The sequence below is a fragment of the Lactuca serriola genome, chromosome 2 (assembly GCF_051521515.1).
Source record: "Lactuca serriola cultivar US96UC23 chromosome 2, Lser_US96UC23_V15, whole genome shotgun sequence".
Taxonomy (NCBI): domain Eukaryota; kingdom Viridiplantae; phylum Streptophyta; class Magnoliopsida; order Asterales; family Asteraceae; genus Lactuca; species Lactuca serriola.
Window position 1 is genome coordinate 113,567,755 of NC_136409.1, and position 9,625 is coordinate 113,577,379.

Genomic DNA, 9,625 nt, shown 5'->3' on the forward strand with positions numbered 1-9,625 from the left:
ACAACCCTTTAATGACGTGCAAACAATGACACTCGCTGATAGAGGACGCACTTTTGTGTGTGCCCTAAAAAATAATGTCAATTTTGCAAAATTTGATGGATAGAGGACACGTATTTGTGCATTCCCTAAAAATAGTGTGCAACAAAAAAAATTAAAAACACGGAGGGCACCTATCATAAAAAAGTGTGTCATCTAATACTGTCACTTTATATTTTTATTTATGAACGCGTGTTCTCCAATATTTTAATTGCCAAGGGGAATGAAATAAAAAAAAAAATAAAAAACCCCATCTTGATACTCTCCTTCTTCTTCTTCTTCTTCTTCTTCTTAGTATGTTGTAAAATCATTGTGTGTAAAAGATCGATAATTTCATACTTGAAGTTCCTAAAGTCTTCATCGATCAAAAAAACCCTAAAACCCCGCCTGATACCCACCTCAACTACCTCCAACCCACACCGACTCTTCAGGCCTCGCATGACGACGATGTACCGGCCTTATCGACCAACACTTCATCCTCCATCACAATTTGCAGCTCTGTCACCCCATCCTCAAGGAAACCGACTTGCTAACCCTCACGAAAACAAAAACGAAAATGACCTATGATTAGGATTACTCGATCGGTGTTGTGGTCAAGAAATCGACTCGCTATTGTCGCCACGTCTCGCCCCCTCGCCATTTCCGTCACTGTTAACTCTCTCGTGATTTACAGGATTACTATTTAGGGTTTATCTTACACAAGTATATTCTTTTTCTCCCTAAGTAGGTTAATTTGAAAGTCAATCGACTCATTAAATCATGTATTTTTTTTCGAATATTTTCATTGATCAACCATTTCTCCCCGATCTACTTTATTTTTCAGTTCCTGAGGTACGATCTATCCGCGGTTTTCTTTGAGTCTTCTTTTGGTGTTGATGTCATTTAATCCTTTTTGAAGTTCGGATAATGCTTCACACTGTAGATTCTATTTCATGATCGAAGGTTTATTAAATTATTTGTCTTCAGATCGTTTGATTTTTTTTCATACAATTATCACATCATCTTGTTATCTGTTTTTGAGTTATTTTTTATTCTGGCCTAGTCAACCTCATCCTAGGAAGCTCGATTCCCAAATCAGTAAATACTGTAAATGCAAATCACTTTAGTAGTGGGAAGGAAAGAACAATCATTTGGACTAATGGTAAATTTCTTTTATAATGGACTTTAATGGATTAATCTTACCTTGTTCGTTGCTCTGTGTTTGAAGTAAGTTTCTTAGCAAGCATTAAGCTTAATGACTCGTTGCTACAACCATTACAGGGAGCGCAACTTCAATATTTTTTTTTCTTTCAACCAAATTGATGATTATGGTCAAGAAAAGTTATAGAAAACACAAAGAGGGAAAATCACCGAGCTGAAGCCAATGGTAATAATCTAAATCAGTGAAGCCAATGAATCTCGCATAGGGGCATTCAGGTAACTTCACAATTTCAATATTTTTTTTGTTTTTCCAAAAGCATCCTTTTTCTTGCGTAACTTTTAATAGATGCCAACAGGAAAAGATCATTTTGGACAAACATGAAGAAGTAATAGGTAAGTGTCTAGTGCTTCTACTCAATGCATTCTCTACACACTGATTTGTTTTCTGGGTCCGAAGATGTTATTTCATGATTGAGCTGTTTATATTGGTTTGCATGCATCATGAAATGATCCATTTGGGGGGGGGGGTAGTCTTTCTATCATTCTATTCAAAATGGACAGCCCGAATGGCAGTGGGTCTTGACACTGGGTCCCATTGGTCATGTGTAAGCAAGATGATGCCCCTGATCCCATTGTAAGCGCATCTTTCCTGTTCCTTTTGTCACTTTGTTAATCTTGTTATTAATGTTTTATCATTCTTTATATTGTAAGTGCACATGTACGAAAATGCCCCTGCATTTTCAACAGCAGCAAAGTACAATGTTGCCACCTTTTTACCAAAGGAGCTCTATGAACAGGTAACTCATTTCAAACAATTACTAAAGTTAGTATGTATAAAGTGATCCATTTTGATAACTTTTTTGAAGTTAATTGTTCGTCTTTTTAAGTTACTGAAATAGTTTCTTGTTAATAATTGACAGTTTAGGCGGGTGGCTAACCTATACTTTCTTACAATCTCTTGTTTATCATTTACACCTGTCAGGTATGGCTTCTGAAAATTAACTATAAAGGTAAACATGTTAATAGCCATTTTATTATGCGTCACAGACTAACTTTCTCATTTTGATAAATGTTAATTTTTGACTTGCCTCCAATTATCTAACTCAAATGGTTTTGTTTATATGCAGTCCTGTTAGTCCAATCACGAATGTTATCCCACTTAGTCTTGTGCTTTTTGTATCTTTTGTCAAGAAGGCATTTGAGGACTAGGTGAGCAATATTAAATTCTAGACTTATTGTGTTTAATTTTATTCAAGTGGATTATTTTTAACAATTTATTTCTTGAACACATATTATTGTTAGTTTGCGCTGTAGTGTAGAGATTATTTGTTACCTAACTTTTATCTCAACAAAACTCTACTCTTGACAGAAACATCTTCAAAATGATATGACAATAAATAATACAGCTGTTGAGGTGCTTCAATATCAAAGGTGGGAATGCTTTCACCGGAAGAAGTTGTGGTTGCTGGTTGTGGATGTTGTTAGAGATACAAACATTTATGCACTCAATTATAAAACTTTTAATATTATTATTATTATTATTATTATTATGTCAAATTGTATACCTATCAGGCATGTGCATGTGTTATCTCATTTATGGTAATATATGGGACATAATTATTTTCAGATTAAAGATACAAACATAATAGGAGAATGTGGCTCCAATTTCAAAAAATCTGAATCTTTTTTATACTTTATGGTGCATATATGCAGGGCACTTGCATATATTCATAATTGTATTGGGATATGTCAGCATGACATCAAACCAAAGAATCTACTTGTAAGATTAGTCTTGATCATTTATGCACTCAATTATAAAACTTTTTTTTAATTATTATTATTATTATTATATATTTATGTGGTTGTATTAAATCTTATTTGTTACTTTCAGGTGAATCCACACACACACATCCATCCAATCTCTCAAATTGCCTTCAGTTCATCGTTTGGTAGCAACAACAAAGGTATAATACATTAATACCATCCATTCTTTTAATCCTTCTTTTTTATTGTTGGTGCACATAATAATAAATTTTTTTCCATTGTGATGGTAAGTTGCTAACAACTTGTATTTGACATTTGCAGGTTAGGCATGTGGATTCTGGAAAATCAACACTTTCAGGAAGGCTACTACACCTTTCGGGACAAATTTCTCAGGAGGCTAAGTTACCATGTTCTGGTGCTAGATTCACCAGGGCATAAAGATTTTTTTCCCAAACGTGATATCAGGGGCAACACAAGAAGGTGTTGCAATTCTTGTTATTGATGCATCACTCGGTGCCTTTGAACCAGGTATCAATAGTGCAGGAGGTTAAACACAGGAGCACGCACAACTGATTAGAAGTTTTGTTGTTGATCAAATAATTGTTTCTGTCAATAAAATGGACGTTTTTCATATTTAATTTACATGTCAATAATAATAATAATTATAAGTTTTCTCTCTTGAAGCAAATGACATATGATGCAAAGATACCGAGGCTTCCTGAGATTAAGTGGCTTGGAGTATTTCCATCACATGTAGAGAAATATAATTTTCCACAACAATGTCCCCTCCCTATGATACCTTAAGGTGTGATCATTACTACATTATAGTTTCCCTTTTCTCTTACATTGTATCCTTTTTTTTTAATTTGAAAACTGTTTGTTTGTTTGTTATTAGATAAGATGAAAACAGAGGCAATTTTGAATCGATGTTATTTGCAAAAACTAGTGCCAGAGTGGAGGTTGATGATGTTCTTTGTCTCTATAGCTTTGCAAAAAACTTAGCCTTTCAAAATTTATATATCTTTTTCTTTGTGGTAATTAGGTTGGAACTAGAGTTGCTGCTGAAGCATTATTTTGTTCACTCACTTAACTTGTTATCAAAAGAGTATTTAGCATCAAAGATTCAAGGTAAATTCTTCATCCACTTTAATGGTGAAGTTGTGCCATGTGCAGACATGGTAAAACCATGTGGTTAATGTGTGTGTATAATATTGTTTTGGTTTTGAAGGATTATTATATGAAAGTCCAGTCCAACTATGAATACAGACGAAGATGATTGAAGTCTTAGGCTATTTCGATCCATGGTATGTTTTTATTTCGAATTGCATTACATTAGGGGTTTTAAGTTTTGATGATTGGATTGAATGGCTGATTACAACCACTTATGGGTAAACAAACTTTTTCAAATTAGTATACTAAAAGGTCCCTGAAGTTATTTTTTGGCTTAATAGATGCATAAAGTGGATGTTGACCTGTTTTTTTGGTCACCCATACATGATATAGCAGTGTTATATGCCACATAAGTACTTGAAATTTGTGCCCAAATGTTGATGTAGGAAGATGCGGCTTAAAAATAAAACTCTAGGGCTAAAGTAGACATACACATATTTCTAGGGACGACCAACAGACGATACTAAACTTCAGCAGCTTCCTTGTAGACTTCCTTCTCCTTGATAATATTAGACAAAGCAACTGGTATTGGTTTGATGATATTAAACTTCAACTTGGGTTTTTTCTTTGTTCTTGTAATTTTAGAGATTATAATATCAGGTGGGTCCCCACGAGTGTTCATGTATATCCAGATTGGATAGCAACGCAGGTTAATTAAATACACAAACCATTTGAATTTTATTAATTCAAGTCTTATTTTGGATCTTTATATTTCCACGGGCATTTTATGGCCCTGAAATGACTGTGCCACCATACTACAATCCTGTTGTTACATCTGGTCATGCCCTTCCCCCTTATAGTTAAATTCACATGTTTTGTATAAACTTTATTAATCTGGCAACCACCCATTGTTTGCTAAACAGGAGTAAAAATAGCTCAGTTTCAAGTAAATGTGTATACTAATCAAATCATTTTTTTGAATTGTCAATGGAACAAATTTTGGTAACTTTTTCCTGTCATATGATTCAGTCTAAATCATCACTACAATTTGTTAAGTAGAGTACCATTTATGTTTATCATAAACAATTTGTTGAAAAGATGCTTGTTCTTATTTGAATCAATTAGACTACATGTTTCTCTCTTACATTATTTTTGTTTCATTACTCTGTAGGGTGGAGATGATGCTCTTGACCAAGCTACAAAGGAAGGAGGAGATATAGATACATGGCGCCTATTGTTAAAAAAGAAAAGAGCAATAAAGCTCATGATGTGACATGATATGTGAAAAAAGAAGGTGCCCCTTAATTGCAATGTAGTATTACATTATATAGTTACGGAAAATCTCTTAATAACAATGTACAATCAGTTCCCCTTAATATTAAAGTATTACAACTTTTTGACATGATGTTATTGGATTAAATTGATTGTTTTGGTATATATTTGTTTATATATTTTTGTATTATGCGTAAATGAGTATCGTAAAGGCAGGTTGTATATGCATATCGTAAATGGTTGATGAAGTTTATGACACGCAAATATGTGTCGTCTTTCTTTATGACAGGGTCTTCCTTCATACGCATTGCGCGTCGTAAATGTGCTTCGTAAATGCACGTCGTAAATGCGCGTCGTCTATAGACGACGCACAAAAGCATGTCGTCTCTCGTTATGATAGGGTCTTCCTTGACACGCATTTGCACGTCGTCTGAGCGTTTTATGACACGCATTGCACGTCGTAAAATGTTGTTTTTCTAGTAGTGCATGTGGAACAACAGAAGGGATCTGAGTGGACTAGGGAGTCGGAGGCTAAGATGTGGGAGCATTATCCGGATCTGTTTGTTGCAGCAGACTTCGAGGACGAAGTCTAGTTCAAGCGCGCGGGGGGGGGGGGGGGGGGGATTTGTAACATCCCGACTCCCAGGTATAAGAATTTTATCTAAAAAGGACAATTTGACTTGGAACTCGTCGAGTTGATGGCCTCAGACTCAATGATTAGAAAACTTTATACTCGACGAGCTTTTTAAAAAAAACTCAACGAGTTGGCACCTAATTATGAAACCCTAATTCTTAAGGTTTTGCACCCTATTTAAAGAACTTATGGGTCATTTGAATCCTCCCTCATCACCCTTACAGTCCAGAGAAAACCCTAATAGCGCCTTCTTCCTCCTCTTTGAGTGTGTGTGTGTGTGTGTTTAAAAGTGATCTTTGGTGACTTTAGTTGAAGAAACTTGAAGATTCACGAGCTTGGAATGAGAAGGAGCTTGTAGATCCAGCGTCTACTTCATTTTGGCATCCTTTTGAAGGTAACAAGTCATTACCTTGACGATTTTCTTGTTAGATCTCCCCATCCAAGAGTATAGAGTCATTTCTAGCTTATCCATTGGTTATTATTTGGTATTGAACACATTGTGAAGTGAGGAGTTCAGATCTGGACTCCTCTAGACCCCCTTAGTCATAAATTTCTCGACTTTCCAAGCTTTGGCCCTTCTCCATGCCCAAAACCTCTTATCACGCTTGGTTTTACCATTTTAAGCCTCTTAAGGCCTTGCATGTATGTAAAGTTGGCAACTTTACGTGGTAAGTTCATCCTATGAAGCTAGATCTGGAGTTTGGAGCATTGGACTCGACTGAAATGAGAAAAATGCAAAATGGCTGAAGGAAGTCGACACATTGGTTAGCGAACTCGACGAGTTTAGTGGGGTTTTCCCGTTTTTTGGAATCTAAGTGCACTCGTCGAGTTGGTGAGATGACTCGACGAGTTGGTTAGGGTTTTCCCGATCTTTTTGACATTGTATGGACTCGACAAGTTGACTAGAAACTCAACGAGTTGACTCAGTTTTTCACGGTTTCTGAGTTCGGAAGGAACTCGACGAGTTGGGTTAACATGGACTGTTGACCTTGACCGTTGACTTTGTATTTGACCAAGGGTTGACCAAGTTTGACTTCTGAGGGTATTTTGGTAATTTGAGTCTTGATAAAATTGGTCCTATTGTGGTTGTAGGTGTTTGAGTTTGGAGCTGTATTTCGGGAGGCTGATATTACCATCCAGTGCTACTTGTGAGGTGAGTTCTCCTCACTATACTAACAGGGTCTACGGCCCAAGGTCTGCCCTTTTGGATTGTTATCATGGTTATAGTATGCTTTTATGCAATTATGATCTGTTAGATCAGTATCCTGGTAGATAGGATGTTGTTATGCTGTTATTATCTGTTAGATCGGTATCCTGATAGATACGACAATTCTATGCTTAGTGATCTGTATGATTTGTGCCTGTTTTTTTTATTGTTATGTGTTATGAGTATGTCGACATATGTGTGCATGGTTGGGTTGAGGTGTTCCTGTTTTATGCTGAAGGCCAACAGACCCAGGGCAGTCTGGATAGACTAAAGGCCTTGCGAGCCGGACTTGTCAGGCCGAAGGCCTGGCGAGTGGTCCGGACAGGCTATAGGTCCTGCGAGGCGGTCCAGACATACCAAAGGCTTGGGAGCGGTCCAGATAGGGTGTAGGCCTTGCGAGGCGGTCCAGTCAGGCTGATGGCTCAGTATGCATATTGTTTGTTATGATATTGTTTTGGTTTGTATGGCGTTGGTATTTTGGGGGTAACTCACTAGCCTTCGAGCTTACATTTATCGTTTCTGGTTTCAGGTACTTCGGATGATCGTGGGAAGGCAAAGGCGTGACCGTACACTTCCTCACATGTTATGACTTTGTTTTCTGGGACACTCTGATTTGAACTATTTTGGAAATATTTGTAACAAATATTGGTTTTTGAATTTCTTAAAAAGTTTTAAATTTTTGTGAATTTTTATGGATGTTACAATCGATTGACTAAGAGTGCCCATTTCCTACCCATTCGGGAGAGCTCATCGGCCAAGAAGTTGGCCGATGTGTACATTCACGATATCGTTGCTCGCCATGGGGTTTCATGATGTTCGGGTCAACTCCTGTTTCTAGAAGAAGTAGTGACAACCCGATACTTTCTAGTCATCAAAAGTCAATTTCCGTTAAATAAAATTTCGAATTTTATTTGTTTCGTTAAGTTCTTGTGGGTTGGAAAATAATCCAAAATATATAATATTAGAAGTTATATAAGTTTTTAGAACATAAAACACTCGAAAAATCAAGATTTCCTGAGAAAAATCAGCAAACCCCTAGGCTGTAAACCCGTTTACAGGCGAGAACCCATTTCTGGCCGTAAACCCAACCGATATAAAGGTTTTTCCCGGAGAGATTTTTCATTTCTCACCTTTTTCACCTGAATACTCACTCAAGTTGCTCCCAAGAACCTCCCAAGAACATTCATATCCTCAAGAACAAACCTTCAAATATTCATATTTTCACCAAGAACAGCCTTCATATCTTCAAAGGCCGCAAACCCAATTCACGACCGCAAACAGCCTTGAGCCGAGAACCTTGGTCGAAAACCCTCTTTTTTCCACCTCAAACAAGTCTCGGTAACATTCTTAACCCAAAAGCAAGTGTTTTCTAACACTTTAATTAATTTTTTTCGCTAATTTAAATACAAATTATGTGTTTAATTATCATTAGGATACCGTTAAATTCCGCATACTCCAACTTGAGGGTCATCTTTCCGGTTTTGCTGTCCAGCACGTGCACATAATCAACTATGAGTTCATACCCCTACACTTTTTACTGTTTTTAAGGTTTTTAGGGGGAATACAAGCAAAACACAACGAAATTGTGTGTTCTTATATAAAGAATTTCAACAGAATTAAAACTTATGCAATTGATACAACCAAGAGATCACTACATTTTATAAAATATTTAGATATTTTATCCCTTTTGTAACATGTTGAGCGTAAGGGAAGTTTTCAACATACAACCATAATTTCAAAGTTTTCAGTACAATACGTGAATCGAATACATAACCTACATGCAAACTATAATAGGTATAGTTTGGGATTCAACACACGGTTTTATCAATTCCAGAGCTTATACATTTACAAACATATAAACTATGATAGATATAGGTTATGGCATACAATACTATTTTTTGAACACAAGAGTACAATACTAAATAATTATTTAAGTGTAATTATTGTCACTCTACAAGTATACATACAGTTTCAAGTACAAGAGAACACTACAACACCACACGTAAACTAGTTAATACAGTGTTGTGAGGCACTACTTCAATTGTACCCTTTGGGGTGCTGAACTAAATCCTACCATAGTATAACCAGAGTCTCCTGGAGGGAGAGAGTGAGATTTGTGAATAGATCTATTTGGGACTGACAATCCCACACCTAAACTACTAGCCACAGTTAGGTAGGCATGCCTGGGGTGACAAATATCGTACCGTTCCGACGCCTGAAGAACACCATAGAGGTCGCTAGGTCATATCAAGTATGGTTATATCAAACTCACAATAGTATAACTAACCAATGTTTAAGGGATTTCATTCTTCATTAGTTTTATTTTAATTAATAGAACTACTATTCATTACAATGGAATATTCCAGGGGATATTAATATAGGGTTTTATTTTAAGTAATAAAATTACCATACCATACTGGTGGTAGCCATGGTTTTTCATACAGAACATACTATACATACTA

At 36.3% G+C, this 9,625-nt stretch overlaps 1 protein-coding gene across 3 annotated transcripts; it reads left to right on the forward strand.

Annotated features, from left to right (window-relative positions):
- Positions 1–286: 286 nt before the first annotated feature.
- LOC145086638 (uncharacterized) lies at positions 287–5,452 on the forward strand. Of its 3 annotated transcripts, XM_079024459.1 has the most exons (17): positions 287–738; positions 860–978; positions 1,079–1,177; positions 1,297–1,452; positions 1,533–1,569; positions 1,708–1,810; positions 1,888–1,973; positions 2,097–2,158; positions 2,304–2,385; positions 2,890–2,956; positions 3,068–3,140; positions 3,262–3,468; positions 3,625–3,745; positions 3,836–3,899; positions 3,983–4,068; positions 4,169–4,244; positions 5,222–5,452. In XM_079024459.1, the coding sequence occupies exons 6-12, from the start codon at positions 1,778–1,780 to the stop codon at positions 3,264–3,266; spliced, it is 408 nt and encodes a 135-aa protein (XP_078880585.1). In that variant the 5' UTR covers positions 287–738; positions 860–978; positions 1,079–1,177; positions 1,297–1,452; positions 1,533–1,569; positions 1,708–1,777; the 3' UTR covers positions 3,267–3,468; positions 3,625–3,745; positions 3,836–3,899; positions 3,983–4,068; positions 4,169–4,244; positions 5,222–5,452. The 3 variants fall into 3 exon arrangements, with proteins under 3 accessions (XP_078880585.1, XP_078880584.1, XP_078880583.1); XM_079024458.1 differs by having other exon boundaries at positions 287–759; positions 1,533–1,810; XM_079024457.1 differs by having other exon boundaries at positions 1,533–1,810.
- The last annotated feature ends 4,173 nt before the right edge of the window (positions 5,453–9,625 follow it).

Coding starts and splice junctions, on each gene's coding strand:
- LOC145086638 (XM_079024458.1), top strand. CDS start 1,778: ATGTGTAAGCAAGATGATGCCCCTGATCCCATT. Junction 1,811..1,887: donor ATGATGCCCCTGATCCCATT/GTAAGCGCATCT, acceptor TTATATTGTAAG/TGCACATGTACGAAAATGCC. Junction 2,386..2,889: donor AGAAGGCATTTGAGGACTAG/GTGAGCAATATT, acceptor GCATATATGCAG/GGCACTTGCATATATTCATA.